Source organism: Oncorhynchus clarkii, chromosome 5, assembly GCF_045791955.1.
Source record: "Oncorhynchus clarkii lewisi isolate Uvic-CL-2024 chromosome 5, UVic_Ocla_1.0, whole genome shotgun sequence".
Classification (NCBI taxonomy): domain Eukaryota; kingdom Metazoa; phylum Chordata; class Actinopteri; order Salmoniformes; family Salmonidae; genus Oncorhynchus; species Oncorhynchus clarkii.
The window spans coordinates 83775218-83789710 of NC_092151.1; the positions used below are offsets into that span (position 1 = coordinate 83775218).

Consider the following 14493-nt stretch of genomic DNA (forward strand, 5'->3'; position numbering starts at 1 on the left):
ACTAGCAAGCGAACAGCAACATGCCAACATAAACCGTTATGTAGGATAACTAACAGAAGAGAAGGAAGCTGCAGCAAGCTTACAGTACTTCAATTTACACAACTCAATGCATTGCAAAAAAAGGCAGTATAGTCTTTATGATTCCTATGAGCTAGGATAGTCTTTATGATTCTTAGAAGCTAGGATAGTCTTTATGATTCCTATGAGCTAGGATAGTCTTTATGATTCTTATAAGCTAGGATAGTCTTTATGATTCCTATGAGCTAGGATAGTTTTTATGATTCTTATAAGCTAGGATAGTCTTTATGATTCCTATGAGCTAGGATAGTCTTTATGATTCTTATAAGCTAGGATAGTCTTTATGATTCCTATGAGCTAGGATAGTCTTTATGATTCCTATGAGCTAGGATAGTCTTTATGATTCCTATAAGCTAGGACAGTCTTTATGATTCGTAGAAGCTAGGATAGTGTTTATGATTCCTATGAGCTAGGATAGTCTTTATGATTCTTATAAGCAAGGATAGTCTTTATGATTCTTAGAAGCTAGGATAGTCTTTATGATTCCTATAAGCTAGGATAGTCTTTATGATTCTTAGAAGCTAGGATAGTGTTTATGATTCTTAGAAGCTAGGATAGTGTTTATGATTCCTATAAGCTAGGATAGTCTTTATGATTCCTATGAGCTAGGATAGTCTTTATGATTCTTATAAGCTAGGATAGTCTTTATGATTCCTATGAGCTAGGATAGTTTTTATGATTCTTATAAGCTAGGATAGTCTTTATGATTCCTATGAGCTAGGATAGTCTTTATGATTCTTATAAGCTAGGATAGTCTTTATGATTCCTATGAGCTAGGATAGTCTTTATGATTCCTATGAGCTAGGATAGTCTTTATGATTCCTATAAGCTAGGACAGTCTTTATGATTCGTAGAAGCTAGGATAGTGTTTATGATTCCTATGAGCTAGGATAGTCTTTATGATTCTTATAAGCAAGGACAGTCTTTATGATTCTTAGAAGCTAGGATAGTCTTTATGATTCCTATAAGCTAGGATAGTCTTTATGATTCTTAGAAGCTAGGATAGTGTTTATGATTCTTAGAAGCTAGGATAGTGTTTATGATTCCTATAAGCTAGGATAGTCTTTATGATTCCTATAAGCTAGGATAGTCTTTATGATTCCTATAAGCTAGGATAGTGTTTATGATTCCTATAAGCTAGGATAGTCTTTATGATTCCTATAAGCTAGGATAGTCTTTATGATTCTTAGAAGCTAGGGTAGTGTTTATGATTCTTAGAAGCTAGGATAGTGTTTATGATTCCTATAAGCTAGGATAGTGTTTATGATTCCTATAAACTAGGATAGTCTTTATGATTCCTATAAACTAGGATAGATAGTATTTTTGATTCCTATAAGCTAGGATAGATAGTCTTTATGATTCTTAGAAGCTAGGATAGTCTTTATGATCCTCAGAAGCTAGGATAGTCTTTATGATTCCTATGAGCTAGGATAGTCTTTATGATTCCTATAAACTAGGAAGGTCTTTATGATTCCTATAAGCTAAGATAGTCTTTATGATTCCTATACGCTAATATAGATAGCCTTTAAGATTTCTTTAAGCTAGGATAGTCTTTATGATTCTTAGAAGCTAGGATAGTCTTTATGATTTATATAAACTAGGTTAGTCTTTATGATTCCTATAAGTTAGGATAGTCTTTATGATCCTCAGAAGCTAGGATAGTCTTTATGATTCCTATGAGCTAGGATAGTCTTTATGATTCCTATAAACTAGGAAAGTCTTTATGATTCCTTTAAACTAGGATAGTCGTTATGATTCTTAGAAGCTAGGGTAGGCTTTATAATTCCTATAAGCTAGGATGGTCTTTATGATTCCTATAAACTAGGATAGTCTTTATGATTCCTATACACTAGGATAGTCTTTATGATTCCTATAAGCGAGGATAGTCTTTATGATTCCTATAAGTGAGGATAGTCTTTATGATTCTTAGAAGCTAGGATAGTCTTTATGATTCCTATAAGCTAGGATAGTCTTTATGATTCTTAGAAGCTAAGATAGTCTTTATGATTCTTAGAAGCTAGGATAGTCTTTATGATTCCTATAAGCTAGGATAGTTTTATGATTCCTATGAGCTAGGTTAGTCTTTATGATTCCTATAAGCTAGGATAGTCTTCATGATTCTTAGAAGCTAGGATAGTCTTTATGATTCTTAGAAGCTAGGATAGTCTTTATGATTCTTAGAAGCTAGGATATGATATGATTCCTATAAGCTAGGATGGTCTTTATGATTCCTATAAGCTAGGATAGTCTTTATGATTCTTAGAAGCTAGGATATGATATGATTCCTATAAGCTAGGATGGTCTTTATGATTCCTATAAGCTAGGATAGTCTTTATGATTCTTAGAAGCTAGGGCCCTTCCATGTTCTCTGTGCATGGCCAATATGTTTGGTTTCAATCTCATGTCGCTCCAATATCACTAAACAGGGACTCTTCACACAGAGTTTGTCTGTCACTATCTGCTGCCACAGTCTCTAAATATAACTTGTGTCTCTTTTGCTTAAGAAAGTTATACAGTTATAAATACATCTGGTTGAGGTAAAGTTAAGATCATAAAACTGGGCCAAGTATTTCTAAGAAAGCAACATTCTTCCTTCAGCACAAAACGTTGAGGAAGACATTTGAGGAACTCTCATATAAACTAAAAGTAATTGCTCAACACAGATGAACTTGCCAACCACAATGAAATCACATACAGAAAGATGGAAAGCATTACATTCCAGGCATAGTGTACTGTAGTACATAACTAAAAACATGTACAGTATACTTTAAAGCGTGTACAGTATACTTTGAAACATGTACAGTATACTTTGAAACATGTACAGTATACTTTGAAATATGTACAGTATACTTTTCCCTACCCATAATTATTTTGCTACAGCAAATGGACAGGACCAGGACTTTTATTATATACTATTCTACTGTAGTCTATACTTCCCTCTTGAATACAGAGAACATCTGTCTTTGCTTAAGGTCTGCAATGCCAGTGAAAGAGCTCAGTGGAAACTAAAGCTGAAACAGAAACAATTGGAGCAGTATTCCAAGCTGTGTTTCTCTTGGACCCCAGGCAGTCCCACAAACCTAGAACAAACCCAGGACAAACCCAGGATGGTAGGGAGGCAACAATGAGAGGGGGGGAGGAGATGGAAGGAGAATGGAGTGAGAGGAATGTTGTGTAAACAAGAAAGAAGTGAGGATGAGTGTGAATGATGGTTCTCAGGACCGAGGCAACAATAAGAGGGGGGAAAGAGGAGGTAGGAAATGGAGGGAGAAAGGAGAAGAGAAAGCAATGATGTGTAAACAAGAGAGGAGGAACAGAGGAAAAAGGACAGAGTGAAGAATGTGAATGTGAATTAACACTCCTGTGGGTCTTATCTTACCGAGCAGGTGATGACACACACATTCTTGGGGTTCTGTTTGAGCCAGTTGTGCATGTTCTTACACACCGCAAACAGGTTGTGCAGGCTGGGAGCCTGGCGGGATGGCCAGTTACACTCTGAGACCTGGAAATGGGAGGGGGGGTAAGAGAGATGCGGAGGGGAGAGAGAAGAGGGGTGAAGAGAGAGAGAGAGGGGGGGAGAGAGAGAGAGGGGCGGGGTAAGAGAGATGGGGAGGGGAGAGAGAATAGGGGTGAAGAGCGAGAAAGAGAGGGAGGGGGATGAGGGAGTGGGAAAGAGAGAGAGGGGGGTAAGAGAGTGGGGGGAGGAAGAGAGTGGGGGAGAAGAGGGGTGGAGAGAGAGAGAGAGAGAGAGAGAGAGAGAGAGAGAGAGAGAGAGAGAGAAAGAGAGAGAAAGAGAGAGAGAGCAAGAGCGAGAGAGAGACAGACAGACAGAGAGAGAGAGAGAGAGAAATAGAGAGAGAGAGAGAGAGAGAGAGAGGAGAACGATTATAAGTAACGTCCTTGCAGTGAAAGCAACAGGTGCACAAATCACAAGTTACCATGATGAGTCGTGTAATTATAATGACTTTAACAGACAAAAAAATATGGATGAATCCATCGATGACATCGCCCCATTGTTTCCTATGAGAATGCTCAGTGGCGCATTTGATGATCAGGAAGTGTCATTTCAGTGTGTCGCCATCTTTCTACATGGAGGAGTTTTTGGAAACATTGCATGCGCAGTTTGTACAACTTTAGGAAGTGAGGTTGCAGGCTAGCTGCCACCTCTCATGGAATATCTCAAGTTGTAGGCCAACCAGGGTACTGCAGGCTGCCATTAACAACTAAATTATCCTTATAACTTCGTCTGTGTGGGATTTCAAAGTAATCGGTTCAAAGACATACATCTGGTGAAATACAACAAATGATTTGTTACATGATTGTGTTCTAATTTTCTTTTTATATCCACGAATATTGACCACAAAGAGCGCCATTTCCCCATTCACTACCCCTGTCTGCACATTATGCCCTGAATCTATTCTACCACGGCTAGAAATCTGCTCCTCTCTGTCCCCAACGCACTAGATGACCAGTTTTGATAGCCTTTAGCCGTACCCTCATCCTACTCCTCCTCTGTTCCTCGGGTGATGTGTAGGTTAACCCAGGCACTGCGTGTCCCCAGGCACTCTCATTTGCCGCCTGTTATAGACCCCCCTCAGCTCCCAGCTGTGCCCTGGACACCATATGTGAATTGATTGCCCCTAATCTATCTTCAGAGTTCATTCTGTTAGGTGACCAAAACTGGGATATGCTTAACACCCAGGCAGTCCTACAAGCTAAGATAGATGCCTTCAATCTCACACAAATTATCAAGGAACCCACCAGGTACAACCCTAAATTTGTAAACATGGGCACTCTCATAGATATTATCCTGACCAACTTGCCCTCCAAATACACCTCTGCTGTTTCAATCAAGATCTCAGCGATCACTGCCTCATTGCCTGCATCCGCTATGGTTCCGCGGTCAAACAACCACCCCTCATCACTGTCAAATGCTCCCTAAAACACTTCTGCGAGCAGGCCTTTCTAATCGACCTGGCCCGGGTATCCTGGAAGGATATTGACCTCATCCCGTCAGTAGAGGATGCCTGGTCGTTCTTTAAAAGCAATTTTCTCACCATCTTAAATAAGCATGCCCCTTTCAAAAAAAATTAGAACTAAGAACAGATGGTTCACTCCAGACCTGACTGCCCTTGACCAGCACAAAAACATCCTGTGGCAGACTGCAATAGCTTCAAACAGTCCCCATGATATGCAACTTTTTCAGGGAAGTCAGGAACCAATATACACGGTCAGTTGGGAAAGCAAAGGCTAGCGTTTTCAAACAGAAATTTGCATCCTGAAGCTCTAACTCCAAAAAGTTTTGGGACACTGTAAAGTCCATGGAGAACAAGAGCACCTCCTCCCAGCTGCCCACTACTCTGAGGCTTGGTAACACGGTCACCACCAATAAATCCATGATAATCTAACATTTCAATAAGCATTTCTCTACGGCTGGCCATGCTATAAATACCTAGGTGTCTGGCTAGACTGTAAACTCTCCTTCCATACTCATATTTAAATATATATATATATATATATTACCTTTTTTAACTAGGCAAGTCAGTTAAGAACAAATTCTTATTTTCAATGACGGCCTAGAAACAGTGGGTTAACTGCCTGTTCAGGGGCAGAACGACAGATTTGTACCTCATCAGCTCGGGGATTTGAACTTACAACCTTCTGGCAACCTTCCAGTTACTAGTCCAACACTCTAACCACTAGGCTACCCTGCCGCCATCTCCAATCCAAAATCAAATTTAGAATCGGATTTCTATTTCGCAACAAAGCCTCTTTCACTCATGCTGCCAAACTTAACCTAGTAAAACTGACTATACTACCGATCCTCGACTTTGGCGATGTCATCTACAAAATAGCTTCCAACACCCTACTCAGCAAACTGGATGAAGTCTATCACAGTGCCATCCGTTTTGTTACCAAATCACCTTATACCACCCACCACTGCGACCTGTATGCTCTAGTCGGCTGGCCCTCGCTACATACTCGTCGCCAGACCCACTGGCTCCAGGTCATCTACAAGTCTATGCTAGGTAGACCTCTGCTTATCTCAGTTCACTGGTCACGATAACAACACCCACCCGTAGCACACGTTCCAGCAGGTATACCTTCATGATCATCCCCAAAGTCAACACCTCTTTGGCCGCCTTTCCTTCCAGTTCTCTGCTGCCAGTGACTGGAATGATTTGCAAAAATCGCTGAAGCTGGAGACTTTTATTTCCCTCACTAACTTTAAACATCAACTATCTGAGCAGCTAACCGATCGCTGCAGCTGTACATAGTCCATCTGTAAATAGCCCACCCAATCTACCTACCTCATCTCCATATTGTTTTTATTTACTTTTCTGCTCTTTTGCACACCAGTATCTCTACTTGCACATCATCATCTGCTCATTTATCACTCCAGTGTTAATCTGCTAAATTGTAATTATTTCGCTACTATGGCCAATTTATTGCCTTACCTCGTCACGCCATTTGCACACACTGTATATAGACTATTTTTGTATATTTTGTTATTGACTGTACACTTGTTTATTCCATGTGTAACTCTGTGTTGTTGTTTGTGTCGCACTGCTTTTCTTTATCTTGGCCAGGTCGCAGTTGTAAATAAGAACTTGTTTTCAACTAGCTTACCTGGTTAAGTAAAGGTGAAATCATTTTTTTTTAAATAAACTATAATGTGGATCCTGTTTTCTGGAAATGGTACCATGGTCGGCCGTCCACTTGAACTCCTAAATGCGAGGGGTTCTCCCCAGGTGCGTGTGTGTAATGAAAAAGGGGTGATAATGGTAGACCCCTCAGGAAACCAACACTCTGTTGTAAAAAAAAAACTCTGATGTAAAAAACTACAGACCAGTATCCTTTCTTTCCTTTCCAAAACACTTGAGCGTGCTGTCTCTGACCAACTCTCTCAGAATTATCTTCTTCACCCTAACAAGTCAGGCTTCAAGAAGGCTCACTCAACTGAGACTGCTCTCCTCTGTCACTGTCACGCCCTGACCATAGAGAGCCTTTTATTCTCTATGGTGGTTAGGTCGGGGTGTAACTAGGGTGGGTTATCTTGGTTACTGTATGTCTATTTTGGCCTGATATGGTTCCCAATCAGAGACAGCTGTTAATTGTTGTCTCTGATTGGGGATCATATTTAGGCAGCCATTTCTCCCACTGTGTTTTGTGGGATCTTGCTTTTGTGTAGTTGCCTGGGAGCACTGCATTTACTGCACGTTTCGTTTTCTGTTTATTGTTTTGTGAGTTTCATATAATAAACATGTGGAACTCTACGTACGCTGCGCCTTGGTCCGACATTCATTATAACGATCGTGACAGTCACGGAGGCTCTCTGCTCTGCCAAAGCTGACTCTCTCCTCTGCTCTTATCTTCCATCAGGTGAACCATCAGATCCTCCTTTCCACCCTCTCAGGGTTGGGTGGCTCAGGCTCTGCACACTCCTGGATGGCATCCTACCTGGTCGCTCCTACCAGGTTACGTGGAGAGGATCTGTGTCTGCACCACGTGCTCTCACTACTGGTGTTCCCTAGGGCTCGGTTCTAGGCCCTCTCCTCTTTATTCTTTACAACTCTTTTCTCAACTCCATCATATCCTCTCATGGTCTCTCCTATAATTGCTAGGTAGATGACACTCAACTACTTCTCATTCTCCCCTTCTGACACCCACGTGGCAACATACATCTCTGCGTGCCTGGCAGATACCTCAGCTTGGATGTCGGCCCACCATCTCAAGCTCAACCTCGACAAGACGGAGCTACTCTTCCTCCCGGGAAAGGCCTGCCCTCTCCAAAACCTCTCCATCACGGTTGACAACTCCATGGTGTCCCCCTCCAAGAGTTTGAAGAACCAAAGCTTGAACCTGGACAACACCCTGTCATTCTCTGCGAACATCAAAGCAGTGACTCGCTCCTGCAGGTTCATGCTCCACAACATCTGTAGAGTACAACCTTTCTTCACACAGGAAGCGGCGCAGGTCCTAATCCAGACACTCGTCATATCCCGTCTGGACTACTGCAACTCCTGAGTGGCGCAGCGGTCTAAGGCATTGTATCTCTGTGCAAGAGGCGTCACTACAGTCCCTGGTTTGAATCCAGGCTGTATCACATCTGGCCGTGATTGGGTGTTCCATAGGGCGACGCACAATTAGCCCAGCGTTGTCAAGGTTTGACTGGGGTAGGCCGTCACTGTAAATAAGAATTTGTTCTTAACTGACTTGCCTAGTTAAATAAAGGTAAATAAATATAAATGTAACTAGTAGAAAGAGGAGGGAGGGAAGCACTACTAAGGTACACAATAGTACATTTTGGTAGATAGAAGGTACTCTTTGGTAAAAGGGGTAAATTGGTCATCAAAAAGAAAGGCACTGTATGTATGGATGTTCAATAGAAACAAAGTTTTACGTGTCAGATTTTTAAAACTTTGTTTCTATTGAACAGGCCATACAAATAAAGGTATTTTAATTCATTTAATGAAGAATTACCAGTCTTCTAATTTCCCCCCAACAATAACAAAGTGCACATCTTTTCCAACTAGCACTGACTTTGCTGATAACTTCTTTATTGAGGAAGAATGTACTCACTACGACTGTGATATGTGGTGGTCTCAACTCGCTATATTAAGATGAATGCACTAACTGTGTCTAACTTATCTGGATAAGAGTGTTTGCTAAATGACTAACATGTCAATGTAAAATGTAACTGCTGGTGTCTTGGTGACCCATAAACTGAATGGAGCGATTTAGACAGATTCATTCCAAGGATAACATCTAGTCATTGAACAGTAAATCAGTTGAAGTGGGAAGCTGACATAGTAGTGACTGGAGTTTCACAGTGAGAGAAACTGAGCCATGTCTTAATCTCCAAGTTCAGTCTTTGATTCGGATTTAGGTCTATGCATAGGACAATGCACTTTCACAGTGTTCAGTGGGTATGCTATGTTTGCCATGAAACACAATACCTGGTGCCTATGGCACGTGTCAAACTCATTCCACGGAGGGCCTTTAGTCTGCGGGTTTTCGCTCCACCCTTGTACTTGATTTATGGATTAAGGTCAGTAATTAATAAGGAACTCCCTTCACCTGGTTGTCTAGTTAATTGAAAGTAAAAACCACAAACCTGCAGACACTCGGCCCTCCATGGAATGAGTCTGACACCTGGACTATGGGTAATGTGTTGTAATGTATTATAAATCATTGCATACATGTTGGCATAGTGTGTTTTAGCATTACCGTATAACAGAGAGTGACTGAACTGAGGCTAAGTATAGTTAGTATCTCTGTGTGTTGTTGATCTTGGTAGGCCTTGGTAGACCTCCATCTCGTGCTCTCTGTCTCACCCGGTTGGAGAACTTTGCGCCTCGGTAGTTGCGCTGTGACAGGTTGAAGACAGTGTAGTGGTCAGCGTGCCGTGAGTCCAGAAAGGAGCGCATATCCTCCACATGGTTCTGGTTGCCGATCTGCAATGCCTCTGCAGGATATGACATCACTGGCAGGGGACAGAGAGGGAGACATTGGCAGGGGACATAGAGGGAGACATTGGAAAAAGACAGAGAGGGAGACAAATGGGCAATCCCAGTCACCATAGAGGTGATAATGAGGCATGCCAGGATATACAGTACTATCCTATTATTAAACACTGTCATGACGTTCCATGACAGTGTTTGATTTGATTCATACTATTAACTCCTATTTTACCAGGTAAGTTGACTGAGAACACATTCTCATTTACAGCAATGACCTAGCGAATAGTCACAGGGGAGAGGAGGGATGAACGAGCCAATTGGAAGCTGGGGATGATGAGGGCCAGATTGGGGATTTCATGTGCAGTAGGAAGGCTGTAAACATATAAAACAGACAGGGAATCATACTAAATGTCGAAAAGATGAGAGTACAGTTTGTGATTTATGTATAGTTATATTCTTCTGTTTAAAATTGGGTTTAAAATAATATAACTGCAGGTGTTTTATAACAGGTTTGACTGGCATGTGCAGCTACATGTTTGGTGTTATAGAGAATAATTATGAGTTTTCAGTGAGAGGAGGGGTCAGAGGTGACACGCTATGCATGATGGGATAGGGGGCCCCAAGTAACGCCTGCGTGACTGTGTCCTCTGCATCTGTAGGACAGACTGCTGTTACCTGCAACCTCACAACACAGAAAGAGTGTGTGTGTGTGTGTTTGTGTGTGTGTGTGTGTGTGTGTGTCAGGAGAAGGAAGAGTGAGTAGTACTGTGGTTTCCACAGCACAGCTCTCCTCTGTTTACAGCACTCAGGTGTGGGAGGTGGAAGCGTGTGTGTGTGTGTGTGTGTGTCAGGAGAAGGAAGACAGAGTAGTACTGTGGCTTGCACAGCTCTCCTCTGTTTACAGCACTCAGGTGTGGGATGTGGAGGTGTGTGTGTGTGTGTGTGTGTGTGTGTGTGTGTGTGTGTGTGTGTGTGTGTGTGTGTGTGTGTGTGTGTGTGTGTGTGTGTGTGTGTTGCCTGCTATGAGGGGCCCATCACAAGGTTGGAGCATCATTTGTGTTTTTATTAGGGGTGTTTTATTTTATTAGGGGTACACCCACTCTCCCAGACATCTCACCCTCTGTCACCTGCAGATTTAAAGTAGATGTTGTGCAGGGGAAAAAGTGAGGCAATATTTATAGGAGGCTGGAGACTGAGAGATCCAGATGTCTAACCCTGGCTAGGTTGAGAAGAAACCTTTGAAGCCCGAAGACAGGCTTACTGTTCCCCATAATGAGAAAATTAAACTACAGTTCGAGAATGATGTTTCTATACAGTACTCACCTATGATTCGTGATGTGATGTAGGCAATGTCCAGCTCTCCTTTTGTGTATCTGTAAACAGAGATGTTTTGTCAAATAACATATAATGCAATTCAGATTATGTAATTACAGTGTTTAGAACACTGTGTCGACTGTTTTGTGTTGTCACATTTGTATCTAATGTAATGGTTAAAAATGACATTGTAGCAAGCTGTAGAGGAGTAGACATACACAGACAGGGGTCAGTAGCCTACTGGCCAAAGCTACACAATTCAAGTGACAATAGAAGTAGCCTAAAGTGTATGAGGCTGGGGCCCTGTTGCTTGTGGTGTAAATGTAAATCCACTATCTAGGCCACTGGTCTGTTAGTGAAGTGCTGGGGTGGATGAGTGCCATATAGCCCTGAGGGCTTCCCATCCTGGCCCTGCATGATTACCCAACAGCCCAGCCACCTGGGTAAACTGAGGCAGGGAGAGAGGGGAGTAGGGGGAGGCAGGGAGGGAGGGCCGGCAGGGAAGCAGAGATGGAGGCAGGGAGGGAAGAGGGGGAGGCAGGAAGGGAGGGCAGAGAAGGAGGTGGGGAGGAGGAGAAGCGGGAACAGGAGGATGCATCAGTGGGCAATTCCTCTTAACGAGGTAATTGGACCAAAAGCAGCATTTTATTTTGATCCAGTGTTTTGTTGTGCTCTCCTGCAGCGTGAACAGTGTTAGCTTATCTGGATAATATGGCTAGCGCTAGCTCTGCTAACTGTACTAGCTGCTGCTAGCGTAATCAAATCATCAAATCAAATTTTATTGGTCACATACACATGGTTAGCAGATGTTAATGCGAGTGTAGCGAAATGCTTGTACTTCTAGTTCCGACCGTGCAGTAATATCTAACAAGTAATCTAACAATTTCACAACAACTACCTTATACACACAAGTGTAAAGGAATGAATAAGAATATGTACATATAAATAGATGGATGAGCGATGGCCGAATGGCATAGGCAATATGCAGTAGATGGTATGGAGTACAATATATACATATGAGATGAGTAATGTAGGGTATGTAAACATTATATAAAGTGCCATTGTTTAGGGTGACTAGTGATACATTTATTACATCCAACTTTTAATTATTAAAGTGGCTAGAGATTTGAGTCAGTATGTTGGCAGCAGCCACTCAATGTTAGTGATGGCTGTTTAAAACTTCTTATGGTTAGGCTCGACAATATTCCGCTAAAAAGGCAGCGCGCGAAATTCCATTTTTTTTTTGAAATATGTAACTATAATACATTAACAAGTGCAATACACCAAATGAAAGATAAACTTCTTGTTAATCTACCCATCGTGTCTGATTTCAAAAAGGCTTTACAATGAAAGCACAACAAATGATTATGTTAGGTCAGAGCCAAGTCACAAAAACACACACAGCCATTTTTTCAGCCAGAGAGGAGTCACAAAAAGCAGAAATATAGATAAAATTAATCACTAACTTTTGATGATCTTCATCAGATGACACTCATAGGACATCATGTTACACAATATATGTATGTTTTATTCGATAAAGTGCATATTTATACCCAAAAATCTTTACATTGGCGCGTTACGTTCAGTAATGTTTTGCGTCCAAAACATCCGGTGATTTTGCAGAGAGCCACGTCAATTTACAGAAAACTCATAATAAACATTGATAAAAGATACAACTGTTATTCACAGAATTAAAGATATACTTCTAAGTTTGTGAGTGTTTTTGGTGACAAGCCAAATTTCTTCAGCCTCCTGAGGTTGAAGAGGTGCTGTCGCGCCGTTTAGCTCAGTTACCTTAGCTTTCTTGGGAACAGGAACGATGGTGGCCTTCTTGAAGCATGTGGATACAGCTGATGGATAGGGATTGATTGAATATGTCGGTAAACACACTAGCCAGCTGGTCTGCGCATGCTCTGAGGACGCAGCTAGGGATGTCGTCTTGGCCGGCAGCCTTGCGAGGGTTAACACGTTTACATGTTTTACTCACGTTGGCAGCGGTGAAGGAGAGCCCGCAAGTTTTGGTAGCGGGCTGTGTCAGAAGCATTGTATTGTCCTCAAAGCGAGCAAAGAAGTTTTTTAGTTTGTCTGGGAGCAAGACGTTGGTGTCCACGACGGGGCTGGTTTTCTTTTTGCAATCTGTGATTGACTGCAGACCCTGCCACATAAGTCTTGTGTCTGTGACTCTACTTTGTCTCTATACTGACGCTTAGCTTGTTTGAGGGAATAGCTACACTGTTTGTATTTGGTAATGTTTCCGGTTGCCTTGCCATGATTAAAAGCAGTGGTTCGCGCTTTCAGTTTTGCGCAAATGCTGCCATCTATCCACGGTTTCTGGTTCTGGAAAGTTTTAATAGTCATCGTGGGTACATCACCGATGCACTTGCTAATAAACTTGCTCACAGAATCAGCATATACACCAATGTTGTTGTCTGAGGCTATCTGGAACATATCCTAGTCCACGTGATCGAAGCAATCATTAAGCGTGGAATCAGATTTGTCGGGCCAGCGTTGAACAGACCTGAGCACAGGCGTTTCCTGTTTAAGTTTCTGTCTATAGGCTGGGAGCAACAAAATTGAGTCGTGGTCAGATTTGCCGAAAGGAGGCCGAGGGAGGGCTTTGTATGCGTAGCAGAATTTAGAGTAGCAATGATCCAGAATTTTGCCAGTCCGGGTCGCGCATTCGATATGCTGATAACATTTAGGCAGCCTTGTTTTCAGATTAGCCTTGTTAAAATTCCCAGCTACAATAAATGCAGCCTCAGGATATGTGGTTTCCAGTTTACATAGAGTCCAATGAAGTTCTTTCAGGGCCGTCTAGGTGTCTGTTTGGGGGGGATATACACGGCTGTGATTATAATCTAAGATAATTATCTTGGTAGATAACGCAGTCGGCATTTGATTGTAAGGAATTCTAGGTCAGGTGAACAAAAGGACTTGAGTTCCTGTATGTTGTTATAATCACACCACGACTCGTAAATCATAAGACATACACCCACACCCTTCTTCTTACCAGAGAGATGTTTGTTTCTGTCGGCGCGATGCGTGAAGAAACCAGGTGGCTGTACCGACTCTGATAACGTATCTCGAGTGAGCCATGTTTCCGTGAAACAGAGAATGTTACAATCTCTGATTTCTCTCTGGTAGGCAACCCTTGCTCAAATTTTGTCTACCTTGTTGTCAAGAGACTGGACATTGGTGAGTAGTATACTCGAGAGCGGTGAGCGATGTGCCTGTCTACGGAACCTGACCAGAAGACCACTCCGTCTGCTCCTTCTGCGACGCCGTTGTTTTGACTAGCCTACTGGGATCCGGTCCATTGTCCTGGGTGGTGGTCCAAATAGAGGATCCGCTTTTCGGGAAGATTGTATTCCTGGTCGTAATGTTGGTAAGTTGACGTTGCTCTTATATCCAATATTTCCTCCCTGCTGTATGTAATAAGACTTCAGATTTCCTGGGGTAACAGTGTAAGAAATAATACATAAAAATACAACATACTGCATAATTAATCTCTGCTAACTGTACTAGCTGCTGCTAGCGCCAGCTCTGCTAACTGTAGTAACAGCTGCTAGTGCTAGCTCTGCTAACTGTACTAGCTGCTGCTAGCGCCAGCTCTGCTAACTGTAGTAACAGCTGCTAG

At 42.2% G+C, this 14493-nt stretch overlaps 1 protein-coding gene across 7 annotated transcripts in view; it reads right to left on the reverse strand.

Moving 5' to 3' along the window:
* Window positions 1-14493, reverse strand: part of LOC139409472 (DnaJ (Hsp40) homolog, subfamily C, member 6) — a 67391-nt gene that overhangs the window by 22373 nt on the left and 30525 nt on the right. For all 7 annotated transcript variants that reach the window (XM_071154656.1, XM_071154660.1, XM_071154659.1 and 4 more), the window contains 3 exons: window positions 10866-10915; window positions 9417-9565; window positions 3458-3580 (listed from right to left, as the gene is read on the reverse strand). In XM_071154656.1, the coding sequence (XP_071010757.1) occupies window positions 3458-3580; window positions 9417-9565; window positions 10866-10915 (322 nt within the window). The remainder of the gene's footprint in view (window positions 1-3457; window positions 3581-9416; window positions 9566-10865; window positions 10916-14493) is intronic.